The 21960-nt window shown below is 43.9% G+C and overlaps 3 protein-coding genes and 1 long non-coding RNA gene across 7 annotated transcripts in view; 2 read left to right on the forward strand and 2 right to left on the reverse strand.

Moving 5' to 3' along the window:
• Positions 1-7687: 7687 nt before the first annotated feature.
• LOC101769364 (rust resistance kinase Lr10) lies at positions 7688-10292 on the reverse strand. 3 transcript variants are annotated; one of them, XM_022826335.1, is made up of 5 exons: positions 9970-10102; positions 9685-9893; positions 9429-9592; positions 9036-9223; positions 7688-8938 (listed from the first exon to the last, which is right to left on the reverse strand). In XM_022826335.1, exons 2-5 carry the CDS (start codon positions 9685-9687, stop codon positions 7845-7847), a joined length of 1449 nt encoding a protein of 482 aa, XP_022682070.1. In that variant the 5' UTR covers positions 9688-9893; positions 9970-10102; the 3' UTR covers positions 7688-7844. The 3 variants fall into 3 exon arrangements, with proteins under 3 accessions (XP_022682070.1, XP_022682069.1, XP_004968007.2); XM_022826334.1 differs by having other exon boundaries at positions 9429-9893; XM_004967950.3 differs by having other exon boundaries at positions 9429-10292.
• An 815-nt stretch (positions 10293-11107) lies between these two features.
• On the reverse strand, positions 11108-11956 carry LOC111257209. The gene is made up of 2 exons (XR_002677599.1): positions 11815-11956; positions 11108-11689 (listed from the first exon to the last, which is right to left on the reverse strand). It is a non-coding gene; the product is annotated as an uncharacterized LOC111257209 (long non-coding RNA).
• LOC101768960 (rust resistance kinase Lr10) lies at positions 11439-15032 on the forward strand. 2 transcript variants are annotated; one of them, XM_004967948.3, is made up of 3 exons: positions 11439-12231; positions 13751-13774; positions 13955-15032. In XM_004967948.3, the coding sequence occupies exons 1-3, from the start codon at positions 11439-11441 to the stop codon at positions 14992-14994; spliced, it is 1857 nt and encodes a 618-aa protein (XP_004968005.1). In that variant the 3' UTR covers positions 14995-15032. The 2 variants fall into 2 exon arrangements, with proteins under 2 accessions (XP_004968005.1, XP_022682071.1); XM_022826336.1 differs by lacking the exon at positions 13751-13774 and having other exon boundaries at positions 11602-12231.
• A 3485-nt stretch (positions 15033-18517) lies between these two features.
• LOC101760586 (formin-like protein 3) overlaps positions 18518-21960 on the forward strand; it is a 13681-nt gene continuing 10238 nt past the window's right edge. The window contains exons 1-6 of the mRNA XM_004971548.4: positions 18518-18789; positions 19729-19862; positions 19959-20659; positions 20748-20969; positions 21046-21472; positions 21688-21956. Coding sequence (XP_004971605.1) covers positions 19790-19862; positions 19959-20659; positions 20748-20969; positions 21046-21472; positions 21688-21956 — 1692 coding nt within the window. The 5' untranslated portion in view covers positions 18518-18789; positions 19729-19789. The remainder of the gene's footprint in view (positions 18790-19728; positions 19863-19958; positions 20660-20747; positions 20970-21045; positions 21473-21687; positions 21957-21960) is intronic.

Here is a 21960-nt window from a genome sequence, read left to right on the forward strand (position 1 = left end):
GGCAGGAGGGTGGGGCGGACGGTGGCGGGAGGGCGGGGCAAGGAGCGGCGGGACAACAGCGGATGGCGGTGGGAGGACGTCCGATGGCGGCGGATGGGTGCATGATTTCTTTTTTTATTTTTTAATACCTCTTTAGTACCGGTTACCCTTTAGTACTGAACTAGCAATATCGGTTGCACAACCAGTACTAAAGGGGGTTACGAACCGGTACTGAAGGTGCTTCCCCCGCAGTGAGATGCTAGAAAATTCTATAGGAAGGTGAAGAATTCATCAATGAAGTTGCAACCATTAGGAGAATTCATCATGCAAACATTGTACGCCTGCTAGGCTTTTGCTTGAATGGGCTAGAAGGGCTCTCATTTATGAATTCTTGCCAAACGAATCATTGAGGAAATACATATTCTCGTGTAGTCGCAATGCTTCTCATGGACTCCCGGCACCAAACAAAATGCTAGGCATTGCTTTAGGTGTTGCTCGAGGAATGGAGTACCTACATCAAGGATGCAACTAGGGCATCCTCCACTTCGACATCAAGACTCACAATATCTTACTGGACTATGGCTTCAATCCAAAGATTTCAGATTTTGGCCTTGCAAAGCCTTGCAAAATATTGTTACCTTGACCAAAGCGAGAGGCACAATGGGTTATATTGCACCAGAGATATATTCTCCAAATTTTGGTGGGATACCATACAAGTAAGATGTTTACAATTTTGGCATGCTGGTGTTAGAGATGGTGAGTGGAAGAAGGAACTCGGACCCAGGTATTGAGAACCAAAATGAAGTTTACCCCCCTGAGTGGATCTACGACAGAGTAATCAATGGGCAGGAACTGGTCCTTACTAGGGAAATAACAGAAGAGGATAAAGAAACTGTGAAGCAGCTAGCCATTGTGGCACTCTGGTGCATTCAGTGGAACCCCAGAAACCGGGCATCAATGACAAAGGTGGTTAACATGTTAACAGGAAGACCGCATAATCTACAGATACCACCTAAGCCGTTTGTCTCCTCTGAAAGCAATCCTATGCAGTAAAACATGAAGAACACACTAGATTAATTTGATAAATATAATATTGAAAGTGATGCTTACTCCACGCCTTAGCATGGTATATTAGCACTAGCATGCAACGTTTGGATTACTCTGTTTTATTAGCCACCCGAGGTAAAACTTTGTCAGTATTCAGCATGTAATAATTTTGTTAGGAATATATCACTGATATGATATTATACTGGACATGGTTTACGAATTTGTTGTAACTACGCACGGCAGTCTGCAGAACTCAGTTCAGTGCTGTTGCCCTCCTTTTCATGGATCAGGATTGGCCAAAATGTTGTGTTCAACATCAGTCAGGATTTGGGCAAAATGTGACGGGAATAATCAGGCAGGATGATGAAATTTACCCCCAGGTAAACAAATTGTGCATTGCGAGTGGATGCGGTGATACGGATATGAGCACAGTCATTTTGAAATTTAGCAAAAGAAAAAATTTGAAGGATTACCTTTGCCAGTACCGAGTGGCAGGCGAACTTGCAAAGTACTGCATAAAAATAGGTTTATATACATGGGATAGTCCTTTAGAAAAGATCTATTAAAAATTACCAACTACAATACAATGATGCTGTATGTAAATGTATAGTTCTGAGGTACCAATAATAAACTTCAGGGACCACACCGCATAAAGAAACTTTATCGCCGGACCAATGAGCACCAATGCAGCAGAACCACGAGGAAACCTAAATTATCGAAGTATGCATCGCCGGACACTGCTGTCAACAAAAAGAATGCCAACAATACGATCCTTGATGCCTGTATTATCTGTTGGTCCATGGAATTCCCTGCAAGTCAATGCCATGGCCCATAGACAGGATCAGAAAGGGAATCAGCATTTTGAACATTGAATAGTTAATTCAAAACGAGATCGCCAAGTTGGAGAGGTAGATGATTTTGCGCTAGAAAAAATAGAATTGAGATAGCCAGGTAGTATATTGTGAGCACCAATGCAGGAGAACCATGAGGAAACCTAAAATATCGAAGTAAGCATCGCCAGAAACTGCTGTCAACAAAAAGAATGCCAACAATACGATCCTTGATGCCTGTATTATCTGTTGGTCCATGGAATTCCCTGCAAGACAATGCCATGGCCCATAGACAGGATGAGAAAGGGAATCAACACTTTGAACATTGAATAGTTAATTCGAAACGAGATGGCCAAGTTGGAGCTGTAGATGATTTTGTGTTAGAAAAAATAGAATTGAGATAGCCAGGTAGTATATTGTGAAACTGGAACCGCAAGCTTCTTTAAAAAAACGACAAGGTGCTCACAAGTTATAACCACAAGGCATTGTCTAAAGTCCCCATCCACATAAGGAAATTGAAGGGAAAATCCTTTGCTCATGAGTTTCAGGACATCTGCATAGCTTGCAATGTTAGGAACCACTGTGAACCCAGCACCAAAGGGGTCATGGCCAAGTAACCGCACGAGGGGTCGAAATTTTTAGCAGAAGAGCAAAACTCAGTCACCACGTAGATGAAAGAATAATTGGTGCTCAGGCAAGCGACTGGCTTGTACTTGTGCATACTATTGTTCTCTATTGTCTGCGAACAATTCACAAAGGTCGCCCACGTCGTCCCTCCAGACGGAGCCAATTCGACGTTGCGGCTTGACGTGCTGACGAACACGTATTCGAGAGCATGGTGACTCCACCGAGGAAGAAGGCAGCTGCTCTGAGCTCCCAAGTTGGACTCGACAACCCAGAAGTTGGAAGCAGTATAGGGTGCGATTGGTTTGCTGCACGCCCCGCGTGCGACCTCCGTGTGATTAGTTTCCTGAGCTCGTTGCTGGGCCTAGCCCGCGGCATGCAAAAGAGCGCCTGGAGCTTGGCTTCCAGGATGCGGCCAGATCTTTCGTTTCCCTAAAGCCAGGCTCCTGGGATACGGCGACGGGCGTGAGGGCGAGCACACGCGGGGCGAAACTGCATGCGTGCACGCGGGAAGCTCTAGAGTTACCGCCCCAATCTCACGCTATACGCCAGCCATAAATCCTCTCCCCATCCCCCTCCGCCTCGCGCACTCTTCACCTTCCGCCAGCACCCAGCAGGTGAGAGGTCCTTCGCTTCGTCTCTCCTCCTTTCTATTTTTTGGATATGCGAAGGCTCTAATCTCCCTTCCTCTCCCCTTTTCTTTCATTCGCAGCCTCGAGTTCTTCACGGATCTGTGCTGCAAGGCAAGTGATTTCTCCCACTTGTGTCTCATTTTCGTCAATTTCGTAACCCTAGCGTATGTCAAATCCCCTGATTTGTGACTTCATCATGTGAAATATGCAGGCCCCCACTGGATCTGAGTTCCTTGGTTGTTCAAAGGTAAGAATCTTGCTTTTCTCATTCTGAATCTCGAGTTATGCTTCCGTGTTCTTGTATTTCAGTAGGTTGATGACTGAATCGAGGTGTTCTTTTGTGTAGGATTTCAAATTTGAGTCCCCCTCCCTCTGGAGTCTGGATGCTGCTGATCTGTTCGTTGACCAGCTTCCTGGTGCTTGTGTTGCGGTAAAATGAAAAAGCCCTTACCCCTCTTCCCAACCCCTCTGTTGAGATCCTGTGGTTGTGCATATATGACTATACGATGCTCTGAATGATTATTCTGTGACGTAAATGATGAATGGATTCGTATTATTCATGGTTGATGGTTCATCTTATTCTGAGCATATATGTCCTTTGCTAATGATTTTTGCTATCTAATCTGAGCACACTTGTTCATGTCAATGATGCCTATCTATATCTGTTATATTGATCTGAGCATAGTTGTCCATGTCAATGATGTCTGTTATATTGATGTGAGCATAGTTGTCCATGTCAGTGATGTGTGTTTTCCTTGTTATTTATATAGATGGCTCTTGAAGACAAGAGACGCATGCTTATTATTCATGCAGTTGCTCTAGTCACTAGCTCACTGCCATGTATGCATTCTTCCTGAATAGGATTAGAATGGGTCAATGCTCACGACCTCAGATTAGTTATACCCCAATGAGTGCTATGGATGAGGAACGACAAAAGAACTTGGATAAAATTTATAACTGCAACGATGTAGAGTGTGTATACATGCTTCGCATGAGAAGAGCCCATTTCTTTCAGCTATATAATTTGCTTAGGGATAGAACCTTGCTTAGAGACACCATACATAGCAGTGTAGAAGAACAAGTTGCAATATTTCTTCATGTTGTTGGGCATAAGCAAAAATTTCGAGTTATACACCAAAATTGAATAGACATTTCAAAGAAGTGTTGTATGTTATTGGTGAACTTAGGCATGATATGGTTAAGCCTCTATCAAGTGAGACACCTCTTAAGATCAGAAACAGCTCAAGATGGTACCATATTTTAAGGTAATACAGTAGTAAGCCTTAGAAACAAATGCTGCATACTCGAGTGCATATTTTGTAACAAAAATTGTTGAGTTTCATGTAGGATTGTGTTGGGGCAATAGATGGCACTCATATCTATGCTAGAGTCCCAGCCAAGATGCAATCAACATTTAGATAGTGCTTGGTTCGTGCTAAGGTAACGTAAACGTAAAGAGAATGAGATTACAGTGTATTTGGTGGTGGAATGGGTGATTACCCTCTTTGTTTGGTTTCACTCTGATAACGTAATCAAATTATGGTATGGGTGTTGTATCTGATTATGGTGGGGGAGAAGGGGTAACAAGCTTGTATAGATATTATTTAGGCAAGGGATTCGACTACAGTGTCAATTGATTACAAACCACCACAACCAAACATATGTAATGGGATTTGTTACCTTCAGTAATCAGATTACGTTACATTTGAGCTAACCAAACATCACCTTAGTGGCAGGAAACACTACACTACTCAAAATGTGCTAGCTACAGTGGACTTTGATTTGAAATTCACATACGTCTTGGCTGGCTAGGAGGGATTTGCACATGATGCCACCATTCTAGCTTATGCACTAGACAGGGAGGATGGGTTAAGGGTTCCACAAGGTAATGAACTAAATTGGTTACATAAATTAAATCACAAACTAAAATATAGTAGGACTAATACATGTTTATACTTTTTCTAGGGAAATTCTATCTAGTAGATGCTGGATATGCTTGTCGTCCTGGATTCCTTTCTCCTTACCGAGGCACTAGATATCATCTTAATGAGTTTTGTGGTAGAAACTATCCAACCAATTCAAGAGAGTTGTTCAATTTGAGGCATTCAAGTCTACATGTAACAATTGAGAGGGCTTTTGGAGCTTTAAAAATCGATTCCACATTATTGACAACAAACATTTTCATCCATTCTTGACACAAGTCAAGTTGGTCCTTGCATGTTGCATTTTACACAATTGGATACTTGGGTATGGTACTAATGAGGTTATTCCTCTTGAGTCCACTTGGGAGCCTAATACTGATCATGGGCATGGGGTTCCTATGGATGACAATGCAGCTTGGGATACTGTTAGAGATGAAATGGGCTGATAAAATGTGGGTAAATAGGGGTAATGCTCACATCTAGATGCATGTAGTAGGTTATTGCACTTTGTATTCTGGACAATGTATGCTCCTAAGCTTATGCATTGGACAAGTTTGTATGTTGTTTGTTTAATCCATTTACTTTGAACTGAGGCATTGGCCAACTGTGCAATGATGATGTATTTATTCTGTTTGATTTGAATTGAGGCATTGGTCAAGTGTGCAATGATGATTTATTCATTCTATTTCATTTGAACTTGAGGCATTGGCATGAGTGCAATGATAATTTATTCATTCTGTTCATTCTTACCCGAGGCATTGGACATTATGGAATGATGATTTATTCATTATGTTTCATTCTTACCTGAGGCATTGGACATTATGCAATGATGATTTGTTGTGTTTACTTAGCTGAGGCAATGGGCATTTTGCAATGATGTTTTATTGTTCTATTTACTCTTTGCTGAGGCAATGGGCAATATGCAATGATGATTTGTTGTTCCATGTTTACTTCCTTCCTTCATTTCCTCCTCACATCTAAGTTGGGTGGAACCATATGCATTAGGAGATGGCACAAGAGAATGGTCACTTTGACTTGGTTAAGGAGCTTGAGGCTGCTGCCCAAGCTGCTATCCAGCCTGCTGCTGTCCAGGTTGCCGCCGGTGTTGGTGCCTATGCTGCTACTGCTGTTGGCTAGGCTGCTGGTGGTCAAGATGGTGGCCAGGTTGGTGGTGCTGCTGGGCAGCAGCCGAGGCCTGCAATGAGATGGACCAATATCATGTCTGCATTTGTGCTTCGCCGCTTCTGCCTGCTGATCTCCACTGGTGTGAGAACTGATAAAAGGTTTAAGGAAGTACACTTGAACCAAGTTGCCAAAGTTGTGCATGAGTTCTCAAGCAATGAGGTGACTGGCACCCAGGTGTACAACCATTTGCGCAAGTGGAAGCAGAGGTGGATCATGGTGGTAAAGCTTAGAGAACTTAGTGGTGCTTTGTGGGATGAGGACAGCTTCATGATCACTTTGGAGGATGAGCACTACAAGGGACATATCAAGGTGTGTATCCTTTCATGATCACTTATATTGGTTCCATAAATTCATGATGAGAACATATGTTAACCTTTCCTTTCTTGGATTTCAGGCATACCCAAAGGATGCTGATCTGTTGAACAAGCCAATAGAAAACTACCAGTAAATGCAGATCATATGTGGGAATGGACTGGCTACAGGGAAGTTTGCCATGGGCTCTAGTGAACCTTTGGGCTCTCCTTCTGACTTTGCTGATTCTTAGTCAGATGCCATGAAGTGATGATGTGACAAAGGTGCTTGGAGAGGCACCCAAGAGTCAGGATACTGCTACTGTAGGGTCTGATACAAGCAACAAAAGGAAGAGGTCCATGCTTAGTGAGAGGGATATTTTGGTCATGACTGGGATGACAGATGCAGTCAATAATGTTGCAAATGCCATTCTGCATACCAAGGTTGCTGATGTCCACCCTGATCTCTATGATGCTCTCATGTTCATGCCTGGATTCACTGATGAAGCACTGATGGCTGCCTACGAGCACCTACTTGGTAACAAGGCTCATGGTACTGCATTTGTGAAGATGAATTGTTCTCACCGTGTGCTGTGGCTGAGGACCTTCTTGGCCAAGCACTACTATACGCAGTGAGCCACTAACCCTATTGATCAGGCAATAGGCTTCTTTTGTGCAGTGATCATTCTTTAGTGCAACCATCCTGATAATCAAATGGTGACTTTTTTATGCAGTGAGCCTCCTAATCTTCTGACCAGGTAATCTGTTGAACCATCTTTTAACCTCCTTTTACTAACTGTACCTTATAAGTGGTAATTGACTCTAGCTACTAGTATTGTCCATCTTAGACTATTTGGATTTCTAACTCAACTATGAGTAACCTGATGTCATGATATTCTGGGGATGTGGTTGTTCTGAGTATATGCCCATTGCCAATGATGCTAGCTAAAATTCTTTGCATGAGTTAATACAGCGCTTGCGTTCTCTGTCATACTAAAGGAAAAAATAGTATGCTACTATGCTCTCGTATAAACAATTTCTAAGGAATACAGTACATACTCGCACACTGAATACAAACCATCACCAGGGCTTATGCCAAACTATGACCTTAGTAATTAATCATATACATTTACATGTTTCCTGAAAAATTGTACCATTAGTTTTAGCATAAAACAATAGCCAAAATTTGTAGTTCATTGCAATCCACAATCTTCCTAAAGGAAAACAGAATGTTCTCGCATAAACGTTTGTAACAAATACTGAATACAATCATTACATGAGCTCACAAAAAGCTAGAACCTTAGTAATTCACCTCAAACATTTTAAGCATCTATCTCACTCTTCATCATCCTCAATTGCATTCAGTTCCGACGAAAAATAAGAATCCACCACAGAACCATCCTCATAATCACAAAAGAACGGCCTCGGGGGCATTTGAAGACCATCGACGCCAGCTTCAAGCATCTCTATGACATCACTCATTGTTGGCCGATCATGAGACCTCATCTGGATGCACCAGAGCCCAACAATGCATAACTTCTTCTCCAACTCATGCATACTAACAACATCAGTGATTTCACCCACTTCATGTTGTCTCAGACGGCTATACACCCATGATGGGTAGTATGCCTGACTTGACGTTGCTGCATGTGGGTTGGTGTTCCTGTGCCCTCCAGCCATCTCCAACAGCAGCATCCCGAAGCTGTACACATCCGACTTGCTGGATATGATGCCAAAGCTGCGGGACACCATTTCTGGAGCTATATATCCGATCGTTCCCCTCATAGCGCTCATTGGCACAAAACTATTGTCCCTTGGGAATATTTTGGCTAGCCCAAAATCAGCAACTTTGGGAACAAAGTTGTTATCAAGAAGGATGTTGTGCGGCTTGATATCAAAATGTAAAATCTGCATGTCACACCCCTGATGTAAGTAGTTAATCCCCCTGGCAATGCCCAAAGCAATCTCATTGAGCTTGTCCAAAGAAAACCTCTTCTCCGATGAAAAGATGTACTTGTCAAGAGAACCATTGGGCATGTACTCGTAGAGGAGTGCCCTCCTCATTTCCTCTGAGCAGAACCCCACGAGACGCACCACATTGACATGGTGGATCCTGCCAATGGTGGCTACCTCACTGATAAACTCTTCTCCGTTGCAGTTGGAGTTTCCGAGCATCTTGACGGCAATGTGTACATTTCCTGGTAGTAGGACACCCTTGTACACGGAGCCGTATCCTCCTTGGCCGAGCTTCTCTCTGAAATGACTTGTGATTGCAACGATATCTGTGTAGGCATATCTCAATGGACCAGTGAGGATTTGTTGCATCCGCAGAAATTTCTCGACTGCATCCATTGTTATTCTTGTTTTGCAATATATGTGGGCAAGGAAGGTAAACATTGCTAGCGGCGCCAAAACGAACCTGCAAATCACTGCATAAAAATAGGTTTATATACACGGGATACTGCTTTAGAAAGGATCTATTGAATATTAATACAATACAATGGTGTATGTAGAGTTCTGAGGTACCAATAATAAACTTCAGGAACCACATCACAGTAGGAAACGCTATTGCTGGGCCAGCGAGCACCAATGCAGCAGCATTGTGAGGAAACCTAAATTGTTCGATTTTGCATTGCCAGAAACCGTTGTCAACAATAAGAATGCCAACAATACGATCCTTGATGCCTGTATTATCTGTTGGTTCATGGAATTCGCTGCAAGAAAATGCCATGGCACATAAACAAGATTAGAAAGGGAACCAGCACTTTGGGCGTTGAATAGTTAATTCAAAACGAGACCACCAAGTTGGAGCTGTAGATGATTTTGCGTTAAGAAAAAATAGAATTGAATTAACCAGGTAGTGTATGGTGAAACTGGAACCACAAGCTTCTTAAAAAAAACAAACAACAAGGTGCTCACCTTGTTGCTTCCGCAAGGCATTGTCTAAAGTCCCCGTCCATGTAAGGAAATTGAACGGCAAATCCTTTGCTCATGAGTTTCAGGATATCTGCATAGCTTGCATTGTTGGCAACTACCGTGAACGCAGCACCCAAAGGAGTCATGGCCAGGTAACCGCACGAGAGCTCAAAATTTTCGGCGGAAGAAGAGAAAAACCCAGTCATCACATAGATGAAAGAAGAGTTGGTGCTCAGGCAAGCGACTGGCTTGTACATACCATTGTTCTCTATTGGCCGCGAACAATTCACAAAGGTCGCCCATGTCGTCCATCTAGACGGAGCCAGTTCGACACTGCGGTGTGACCTGTATTCGAGAGCATGGCGACTCCACCGAGGAAGAAGGCAGCTGCTCTGAGCTCCCAAGTTGGACTCGACAACCCAGAAGTTGGAAGCAGTATAGTTGATGCTAACCACGTTGTAGGTTCCTCTGCCAATGCGAATTGTAGCCTCGTCATCAGTGCAGACTAGCTCGTAGGATTGAACGCCACAATCAGGTGGATCACCTCGCCGACGGAAAGGAGAAGATACGTCCCTAAGATTTCCACAAGAGAATGGAGGACAGTCATGTACATGATGCCGCCCCTCTGCGTCTGCAACAAGAACAGCAAGCAATGCAAAGAATACAGCTAAGGCTTGCAGAGCAGCAGGAGGATGAAATGCGCCAGAAATCGCCATTGCAGGGCTGCGCGCAGGAGGATGAAATGCAAGAGATGGATAAATGATAAGCGAGTAGATTCAATCACAAGACTAGTTGCTTTTGGCATAAAACCGAAGTGCTACTTGGCTGTTCATGATTGTGATGGTGTTGATTTGGTAAAAGAGTTAGATATTTGATGGGATGGGGGAGAGAAAAGACAAGCCTACCATCAAATTCCAATCTTTGTCACAGGACCGTTGAAAACTAATTGCATGTGCTAACTCACTATCTTCTGCTAAAGTGGTAGGACAATTTGCTCTTTTTGTCTTGATCATAACATTCACACCAAGCTCAATTGGTCTTGAAGGGAGTATTTCCAACTAACTGATTGATAGGGAGTATTTCCAGCTATCCTGGAACTACTTCCATCTCACAGTGTTTGCTGCGTGAGTATACTATATGATTATACTCAGTTATGTCTCTATAGGGAAATTCATAAAATATCAGATGGCAAGCCTTGTATGAGTTAATTATTATTACCATGCAAGCATCACTGACATATTGTTTAACTACAAATACTACAAGTTCCATGTAGTTAGAACTGTACAAGTTTGTCAGAATAGTAGTTGCCTGAAGCAAAAGAGGGCACCTACAAAGTCAAAAGGACTAATAGAATCAACAATGACGGCACTCATTTCCATAGACCACATAGCTTTCCGAGCAATAGTGAAACCACTACGAGCAGGGACTTAGCTATCATGACAAGCACAGCATCATCCCCAACCCTCAGAGATGTTAAAGCAAACAAGTGCTCGGTCTGAAGAACTTGCAACCGGCTGTGACAATCATTTTCCTCGGTTTAACTTTCAAGCAATGCCGTAGTGCTTACGGCCAATGAGGGATGGATTATAACCATACACACACACTGCAACCGCTGAAACACGGCAGAAGCTCCCCACAATAGCTGTAAATACTCATCACCAGTCACTCATCTATCACAAGCCTTATCAGAATTCAAAGCTCTCATATAGTGCTTTCCCAACGAAAAATAGAAGTACCATGTAGCTAGACTTGTACAAGTCAGTCAAGAAGGCAACTGATAAGAATAGTTTGGTGTCATGTGGCCAAAAAAAAATATACAACTCGCTTCCTGAAACCACGTTACTATCCAAACAATAGAACACGGCAGTTGTTCCATTGGCAGCAGGAATTGCAGCACGCAGCTAACATGACAAGCACGGCATCAGTCCTCCCAAGAGGTTAAAGCAAACAGGTGCTCTTTCTGAACCATTTGCAAACCTTCTCTTCGTCCACCACCATCTCCACGTACGTTCCATGGATTTGCATAAATTTCTTCTCGCAGCACTGCTGCTTTCGCTTCTAAACTATGCATCCTATGCTGCCAAATCATGGGAAGAAGAATACTTCCTCAAAACTTGTTCATCACATCGATGCAGCAAACACCATGGGCCAGAGATCCGGTTCCCATTTCGGCTTTCAACCGACCCTCCATCTTGCGGCGCACCTGGGATGCAGCTGTCATGCTCTGGGCATGACACAATCCTTGATCACCAAGTTCTTGGCCCCTGCAAAGTGACCGCAATATATTACAGGCATCTTGTCATGAATGTCATCCCACTGGTGGACTCATCATCGCAGTGCCCACTTCACAAGTTCATTTCAACAAATAAATGGACTGATATGTACAAACCTGTTCAGTTGGATCGTTTCCTTGATTTTGTACTAGTAGGTTGCTCAGTCGATTCTGTAGCAACAAATCAAGACGATATTGTTGGTCCAAGCTCTTGCCTAAGCCTCAGTAACAACGCAAGCCAGTTCTGGTATCTTGTGCGACCTGGAACAGATATGTCTACTCTTCCCATGGGGTGTGAAGTGGTTGCAAAGTCCATCCCAATACCCTACACTTACGATAAAAATGGTCCAAAGTTTCTGACATTCTTCGGCAAGATACTCTTCAAAGATAGAGCAAAAGAAGCAATCAACTTGGGTGAAACAGCATTCAATTGGAGCCTCAACAGCATTACCAGCATTTGTCAAAGGTGTGAACAGGAAGGGCGACATTGTGGATTCAGTCCAAACCGCGGAAAAGCATTCTGCCAGCAGCACGGTATTGTTCCCCAACCCAGATCCCATACGGGCAGTCCCAATGGGACATTGATGATAGTTTCTATCCCTCTTAATTGTCATGCCAACTAAGCAATTTGCTGATGTGGCAGTAGATTTATTATGGAGAGAGAGAGAGAAACCATTTCTTATAGAGGAAACCAAGTCCTCACGCGCACCAATGAGCCAAGAAACCAGCGATTCTGCATTGGGGAGACCCAAGTAGTTTCTTCTTAATTACTGCAGGATCCTTTGCGCTTGCACCACTGCTACCCATCACTCGAGCTCCTTTATATGATGCACAGAGGATCTGGTACTAGAAGGGAGAATGATTGGTTGGATTTTTATTTAGACTCTAGATAAAAAAGTTGCATTGTGAAGGATGATTTCTTGATACAATATCCTAGACTATGGAAACTAGGTTGGTTTCTCCCATTGGGACTGCCCTACTGTCGTGGTGTTCCCTTTTTAGGTTGTAGCAAACTGCATGTTCATTTGACATTTATTAGCCTTAAAATCCTCCAAGTTATCTGATGCCGACACTTCCCATAAGAGTTCCACCAATGGCTGAAGAGTTTTACAAAATTGTACTGCAAGCCTTACGTTTCTGCACACTTGCACTTGCACAGTAAGATCATGTTGCTGGAATGCTCCTTGTTTTTCTATCTTATGTTGTAAGGAAACTCTACGTTATGTTTTTTTTTTTGAAACGAGCTGGCAGGAGAGCTGCCGCTATATTAATAAAGCGGAAAGCCCGAAGGCTGAATAGATTAGAAGAAATTACATGCCGCGCGATGCGAACTTAGCTCACTGGCAAAAATAAGCTGAAAAAACGCCCTTATATACACTCAACTACGCCTTGCGGCGTCTAAAAACTCTGCGTTATGTTAACATACAGTATACAGATTTTTGAATAGAGGTAAATTGTTTACCGAAATTCAACTGCAAGTAAGTCCAATATTTTTCTTCTGGTTCACTGCCTTGTGTTCTGTTGTAGATCTTTGTGGTAGCTTACAGTCAATGTAGAGTCTGTAGAGACATCCAACGGCTACTTTCTGGAAGCACAACAAGGCTGTATAGTCATCTAAGGCAACAGATGTTAATGTTTTATTATAACACTGATGTTGGTGAAACATGTATAGAGAAATAAAACACAATTGTACAAGGACAGTGCAATCATCAGTAAATTGGTTGGTGATTTGATTACAAAAGTTTGTGTCTGATGGAGTAATAGTACTTATACAGTATACCTACATGTGCAAGTGAAAAAAAATCAAAATTGGTAAAAAAATTAATGTCATTATTATGTAAAACACTTCTAGAATATACATCTTTTACTAATATACTATTATTATAAAAAGGAATTTAATCAAAATCTTGCAATAGACACTGCAAAATGTTAAGAACCTCGTCCAGTGAGAGCTGCAAGAGTGCACTGTTGCATGCAGCATTTTAAAAGTGCTTTAATTTTTCCTGTAAAAGCAAACCATGGGAAGACTAACTTTTACTCTTCATACCTGCAGGTTCGCATGTCAAACTCATTGCAGGTACGCCGCCACTGAAAATTCTACCATTATGATTAAATCTTTTGTTGCTACAACCTAAATTTTATGTTACCATGTTCCCATAATAACCACTATATTATTTTCGAAACAAGTAATTTGGTCACGGGACATATCTATGCATTCTCGTTGTGCAGATAGCTCATTTGCTTTCTTTTAATTCAGCTACAACATCAGTAGCCACCTTCATTGTTCTAGTGGCCACTGCACTCTATCGTTCACTGAAGAAAAGATATAATGAAGCAATACATTTGAAAGTTGAAATGTTTCTCAAGACATATGGCACATCGAAACCCACAAGGTACACTTTCTCCGAAGTTAAGAAGATGGCAAGACGATTCAAGGAAAAAGTAGGCCAGGGTGGCTTTGGAAGTGTTTACAAAGCACAGCTACCAAATGGTGTACCAGTAGCGGTCAAGATGCTAGAGAACTCTACAGGAGACGGAGAAGATTTCATCAATGAAGTATCAACCATTGGACAAATCCACCATGCAAACATTGTTCGCCTCCTGGGATTTTGCTCTGAAGGAACAAGGCGTGCGCTTATTTACGAATTCATGACTAACAAGTCATTGGAGAAATATATATTCTTGCATGATTCAAATACTTCCCAAGATCTCCTAGTACCTCACAAAATGTTAGAGATTGCTACAGGCATTGCTAGAGGAATGGAGTACCTGCATCAAGGATGCAACCAGCGCATCCTCCACTTTGACATCAAACCTCACAATATCTTGCTAGACTACAACTTCAATCCCAAAATTTCAGATTTTGGCCTTGCTAAGCTGTGTGCACGGGACCAAAGCATTGTTACCTTGACAGCAGCAAGAGGAACAATGGGCTATATTGCACCGGAGCTATATTCTCGGAACTTCGGTGGGATATCATACAAGTCAGATGTTTACAGTTTCGGCATGCTGGTTTTAGAGGTGGTTAGTGGAAGGAGGAACTCAGACCCAGGTATTGAGAACCAAACCGAGGTTTACCTCCCACAGTGGATCTACGAGAGAGTAATTGCTGGGCAGGACCTGGTACTTAATAGGGAAGTCACAGAAGAGGAGAAAGAAAAGGTGAAGCAGCTGGCCATTGTGGCACTCTGGTGCATTCAGTGGAACCCCAAAAACCGGCCATCAATGACAAAAGTTGTTAACATGCTGACAGGAAGGTTGCAGAATCTACAGATACCACCTAAGCCGTATGTCTAGTATGCAAGGCATCCTATGCCATATAACATGGAGGATTTAGCAAGCATGATCTAGAGGCACACTTAATTTCACGTGTGACGTCACATGCAGTGTGAATTTGTCCATCTTCGGCTCTTCGCTGTGTAATAACTTAATTAGAAACATATCGCGCCGAATTTGATTTCCAGTGTAATGGTTCAGTTGCTGTGACTACCTAGAAAAGCTATTCCTATGATTTCTCTGCACCCTTCAATATTTTGTATTACTCCTCCGAGTCCCTACACACCTCGGTAAGGTGTTCTACTTTTCCAATTGATGGTTCGGAATGTGGCCGAAATGTCAGAAGAGTATCATGATGCAGCGCAATTAAATAATTAAATCTCGGTAAGGTTTTACTATGTCCTTCCCATAGGTCAGAATTTTGTCTGGAATTTGGGCAAGCCAACATTATCATCACGCCGTGCGCACTCCCCACTCCCCAGGTAGCACAAACTTCACTATGTTTATGCAACAGGTGTAACAGGACAGTTGTCCTGAGACCTAGCAACGCGCCAACGCAAAAGCAAGAGCACCAGTGTTACCTCTGTCAGTACCGAGTAGGAGGCGGATCCGGAGAGCTGCACCAGTTGCGGCACGTAGCCCTCACCGGAGCGGAAGGTGGCAGCGACGAGTGGCGGACCCGTTCCGGCATTCGGAGGTGATGGTGGGGTCGTGGGGAGACGTGAAACGCCATGATCGGCCGCCAAGCTTCTGTACGGGCTTCCTAGAATTTGTCAGTCGGTGGCTACGAACAGCGGCAAGCGGTGGCGCATTGCAGCGCTTGGCCGGCGCGCCGCATCGCGGGTGTGCGGGGGGCGGCGAAGCAAGCGCTCGGATTCGGGGGTGCGCCGGAGCTCCGGAGACGGCGGCGTGAGAGGTCGCGAGGTGGTGGCGAGCAGGGGATGAGCGCGAGGAGATCCATGGCCCATGGGCTCTGTTGGGCCCAGCAGAAATGCATCGAGAGTTCAGTCAGAATGATGGCGAAAATGTTGGAGTTCGATGAACTGAAACTTCTATCCAAATGATATAAAAAAAAACTTCTCTCCAATCTTGTTTTCTCGAACCGGAAGGAATAATCTCTCCAATTTTGAAGCTTCACTTATAAAACAAACTACGAAGATTCATAATTTTTGCTTCACTCGGTGGCGGAGCCACGTTAACGTTACAGCTAAAATGGATCAAGCTGCACCTGCACGCATAGACCAAACCTATCCACTGGTCTCACACCCATCCGGTAACTCTCGTGTTTGATTGAGCACAGTGATGGTTTTCCTCCCCACATGGTCACGGGGTATGCGATCCGTGTAATGAAGTCCAAACGTATTCACAGATATTGGTGCTAAGCTAGCTTAAAATAAAAACGAAGAACTTTGCCGACTGCTAAGACCAACACAATGCAATTTGCCTACTTCCGTGCTCGCTTGCCATCGCCGGCCTCGTTGTTTGCTTGCTGCAACAGCAAAGGCCTTACGGCTCCACAGCTCTCTCGATGTATGCACCACAGGTCTTATTTATATACTCCATCTATCCTAAATTACACTCCTTCCGTTATAAATTAATATTCATTTTAGTTTTTTTGAATATATAACTTTTAATACGTTATACGTATATACATAATAAATATTATGTACGTAGAAAAGTCAAACAATTAGTAATTTGGGATGAAGAGAATATGTCATTTTGGTTTTTCTAGGTGCATAGTTTTTACTATATATTTAGATATAGTATATGTTTAGATACATAATAATATCTATGAACCTAGAAAAGTTAAAATGATCTACAATTTGAAACGGGAGGAGTACATTAGACATGATATTGGATGAAGAACCTCAACCTCCTAATTCATGAGCATCGTAGATCCTTGCTATAAAAAATGCCTTCTATGAATATGAAAAAAAAATCACTTAGGGCAGCCACAATGGAGAGGAAAAGTGGTTTTTGTAGGCCTATATGGCCCGGCTCACCATTGTGGGGAGCAATCTTTATAGTGATAGCTTATGGGTACCTATAGGTCTAAGGACCGGCCATATAGATAAAAAATCAATATTCTCTATTCTGACATCTCCTCCCACTCGCGGCGAGCTGGAGGCACACGGACGAGATGGAGGCACTACGAGGAGGGGAACGGTGGTGTGCGGTGGTGGAGCAGCGATCGGTGACCAGAAACAACTCGATCTTAATGTCCTGATCTCTTTTTGCGACAAGATCTGGCCCTCGAGGTGGCTCGAGAAAGCGGCTCAGCGGACCGATGGCAGCTGTTGTTGGTTGTAGATCCTGGCGTGCGGCTCAGCAGCAGAGCAACCTCTCGCGACGGAGGTCACGACAGCTCACGCCATAGGCCGCACGAACGGAGATCTTGCTGTCGTGGTCCACCCCTCCTCACCACGCCCTCTCCTACCCCATGTTCTTCCCACGAGAACAAGGATGAGATGTGCAGCTCGCGCGTGTGCTGCCAGCCACTCGGAGGATGTGATTTGTGTAGACAGAGGGGGGAGGACAGGCGATGACGGTGCTTGCAAGAGACAGATGGCGGTGCGGGGGAAGAAATGCGATGCGGGGAGAGAGGGGAACGGGAGAGGAGGGTACAATTGATTTTTTTATTTAATGGTCCCACCCTTACAGTTCGGTTTTGAGCTCAACATTGTGAGTTTGTAAATAAGTGTACAACCCACTCTTAGGCAAAATTCCTAACTAAAAAACAAAATCAATAAAATATTGGCTACAATCGAGGCACCTCTAAAGACTAGTTGGATACTCATACCCTTATATAAAAAGACATGACGGAGATGGTGCCCTTTGTAACATTTATATTTAGGCAACTGCAAAAACTGTTGAAAATAGTCCCACCTTACTTGTGGAGAGTGGGAGTAGCACACCTTGTAAGTCGCACTTGTGAGAAGTGCTCATCCATTAGCACTGGACTAGTCTTTTGTGGGGAGGTTGCCCAAGGATTATTTTGTTCTTGCTCTCCAAATTAGGCCGGCTTGTGTGAAGCAGCCCAAAAAACCTAGGGACCAGTACACATGTACTAGGGTCCGAAGGTGCGTACGGCGCGGTGCCGACAAATACAGCTCACCCACTCACCAGTAACTCAGCTACCTGGTCGCAGTTCGAAACTCCATTTTTCCTAGTGCTTTGCCGTGCCAGCTTCACGAGAGTTTATTTCGCATTTGCACTAGGAAAAAAAAGGGCAGGACACGACGACAACATCCCGACGTCCGATCGATCGAGCATTCCAGCTCGGCCGCATCCATCACCGTCGAAGTGTCGAACCAACCTGAATAGCACAGGCCGCTCCGACGCCCGACCCGCGACCGCCCCACACCCACCAGCTGAAAAACCCTCGGCGCCCGTGCACCCGCCTTCCACGCGGGCCCGGACGCGCCTTCCACCCCATCCATCCACACGCCCAAAACCGAAACCGACCAAACCCCAGATCCCAATTCCCCCCCCCCCCCCCCTTCTTCGTCGGCCTTCACGCGATTTAAAGGTTGATGCGCCGCACAACGCGAGAGAGAAGCCAAAAGCCCCCCCGAAAATCTTAAAAAAGCGGAGGGAAAATCACACTCCCCCTCCCCCTCCCCCTCCCAGCTCAAAAATTCCCCCTCCACTACTGCTCCAAACCCTAAGCTTCTGCTTCTGGGCGCCGCGCGCGGCCCCCTCGCTCCCCGCCGCTCCCACAGTCTGCTGCGGCTTGGCGGCGGCGGCGCTCCTCGCTCGACCCTGCGGAGCGGAGATCCACGCGGGCGTGGATTGGTTTCGTGTCGTTTTTTGTTGGTAAGTGATCCTGAGCTCGCTTGGATGGACTCCCGTTTCGTAAGAGTTGCCTTGGTTCTCAATCGAACCGCGCGTCCACTTCATTCATTTAGTTGGGGATTTGTGTGCGGCGCAGTGGTTTGGTTGGTGGATTCGATTGAGAAGTTCTTATTCAGTGCGTAGGATCGGCATTGGTTGACACCGTACGATTTATTGGTACCGATTAAGTTGCTGGTGCAGTTTGTTTCCCCGACTCGGTTCGGGGGTCCAACTGAATCCCCATTCCCAACCAAGTGCGCCCCTGTAATGGAACAAGGCATCTATAGGCCTCACATTTAGAGTTCGCTGGAACTTCCTTTGGTATTTCCTCTAATTAGCTTGACTGCAACACTCATAGCTAATTAGCGTGACCGCAACACTCGTAGCAATCTGTCTGTGATTGGTAAGGGGTGCACGGATGACAGAAGGTACAATTTTAGCATACATTTGCATTGTGCAGGTGTAGACTCTGTAACTACATTTGAATTGTACGGCTCTGGTTCTGGAGTCAGCTGTTACCTAAATGTTTTAAGTTGTTGTCATAATGGAAACAAGCTCTATTGAGCTGACATGGCTGCATCCTTGCTTAGAAATGCCATGCTTTAGATGGTGTTGCAGTGCATGGTGAGCGACTTTGACCATGGAACTTCTGAATCAGTAGTTTAAGTGTTGTTTTTAGCAACATAATGGACCTGTAGGAGTTGACTAATCAGACCTCTACTACTTGCTGCAATCCTAATTGTTAAAATGAGTAAATGACTAACCAGACATACTTCACTCCATTATTCAGATATGTTAATCATCTCCTACGCCTGATGGTTAAAGTGATTAGCCAGACATATTTCACGCCAATTTTCAGATATGATAATCATGTCCTTACACCTTATAGTTAGTTTGTCTGAAATCAATTTACTTTTGCAGTGCTTGTGGGCATACACTTAAATCCTGAGCAGTTATCACAACATTTCTTCATTCCCATGAGATGTCACTGCTAAGTAGATTCTTCTACAAGAGGCCTCCTGATGGACTATTGGAGTTTATTGACAGGATCTATGGTACGCATAGAGGGTTTTGCTATATTGATCGCGTTCTTAGATCAGATTACTTATTTATGACTGCTTCAACTGATCATATCTTTTGGCATTCTACAGTTTTTGATTCATGCTTCAGCACTGAAGTTTTGCCTCAGGGAATGTACCCAGTCTATTTGAATGAGATTCTTACAGAGTTGCATGAAGAACATGTAGAATCCTCATTCCTGGCGATTAACTTTAGAGATGGAGATAAGAGAAGCCAGCTTGCTGATATACTGCATGAATACAACATTCCAGTCATTGATTACCCCCGTCATTTCGAAGGCTGCCCTGTCCTTCCTCTGTCTCTTATTCAGCATTTCCTTCGTGTCTGTGAGCACTGGTTATCTAGTGGGAACAATAAGAACATTATATTACTCCATTGTGAAAGAGGGACCTGGCCATTATTGGCTTTCCTGTTATCTTGTCTTCTCATCTACAAGAAATTGCATGGCGCTGAGCATAAAACTCTGGACATTATTTATCGCGAGGCACCTAAAGGGTTCCTACAACTCTTTTCTGCACTCAATCCAATGCCATCTCAGCTCCGTTACATGCAGTATGTGGCCAGAAGAAATATATCTCCGGAGTGGCCTCCAATGGAAAGAGCACTCTCTTTGGATTGCCTGATTCTTCGAGCCATTCCAAGTTTTGATTCTGATAATGGATGCAGGCCATTAGTCCGCATTTTTGGGCAAAATCTTCTTGGCAAGAATGCGAGCATGGTCAACATGATTTTTTCTATGCCAAAGAAGAAATCTCTGCGGCACTATCGGCAGGTAGGTGGTGCATGGAATTCAACATGAACAATTCAGTTGCTTTCTGTGACTATTTTGGGTTGACATCGTTGGGGGTGTTATCATGCAGGAGGATTGCGATGTGATAAAAATTGATATACAATGTCTAGTCCAGGGAGATATTGTTCTGGAGTGTGTACATCTCGATCTTGATCCAGAGAAGGAAGTTATGATGTTTAGGATAATGTTCAATACTGCTTTTATACGTTCAAATGTATTGATGCTGAATAGCGATGATGTGGATATACTCTGGGGTTCAAAAGAGCGCTATCCGAAGAATTTTAGAGCAGAGGTAAAAATTGATGCACAAACTTCTTTGAAACTACCCTGAACTAAAATGGATCACTAACATGAACTTGAAAATGTAGGTGCTGTTTTGTGAAATTGGGGGCATGTCTCCCACAAGAGCTCCAACAGCAACACTGAACGGTGATATGAAGGGTGGTTTACCAATTGAAGCCTTTTCAGCTGTTCAAGAACTCTTCAATGGGGTTGACTGGATTGAAAGCAATGATGATGCTGCCTATTGGTTGCTCAAAGAATTCTCAGCAAACTCGCTGCAGGAGAAATTTCAAAAGCTTATACTCAATGACATGAAAGAACTCTCAAAAATGCAAGCTAAAGTTGGTCTACAGATGCCACTGATGTCTCCACTTGATTCTGATGAAGAAAAATATTCTGTGGCTTCTGATTCTGTTGGTTCAGCTGATCATGAGAAGGTTCAGCATGGTGGAAACTCATCTGACTCAGAGAACATTGATCGTGATCCTACTACTGAAGATTCTGAATCCAGTGGTATAACTTCTTACATGAACCAATTTCTGCTTTGGAAACTTCATGATAATGGTACACAGTCTATACATGGTTCCCTTTAGGAGAAACTTTGCTTTATGTTTCATGGCGCCACGGATTTCAGGGTCCCATCACTGTCCTTCTTTCTGTTGTTTTTCTTTTATGAACCTTTTTCGTTTAACTAAAAGTCTGATTCTAAACTATCACAACTTTTGCAGCTACTCTATCAATGAACAGCTCATCCCCGCCTCAACCGCCTCTGCCTCCGCCTCCTCATGGGGTACCGTCTAGCCTTTTGGATTCATCTGTGCCAACAACTGGGCCAAGTGGACCCCTAACAAAACCACCGCAGGAGCTACCAAGTAACAGGCTACCATTTTCACCACCCACTCCACCGCCGCCACCGCCACCACCACCACCAAGTGGAAGTAAGCATGCTTTCTCATCGCCACCTCCTCCACCTCCACCACCACCTCGGCTTAGCAGCGTAG

Source organism: Setaria italica, chromosome V (genome assembly GCF_000263155.2).
Source record: "Setaria italica strain Yugu1 chromosome V, Setaria_italica_v2.0, whole genome shotgun sequence".
Classification (NCBI taxonomy): Eukaryota; Viridiplantae; Streptophyta; class Magnoliopsida; order Poales; family Poaceae; genus Setaria; species Setaria italica.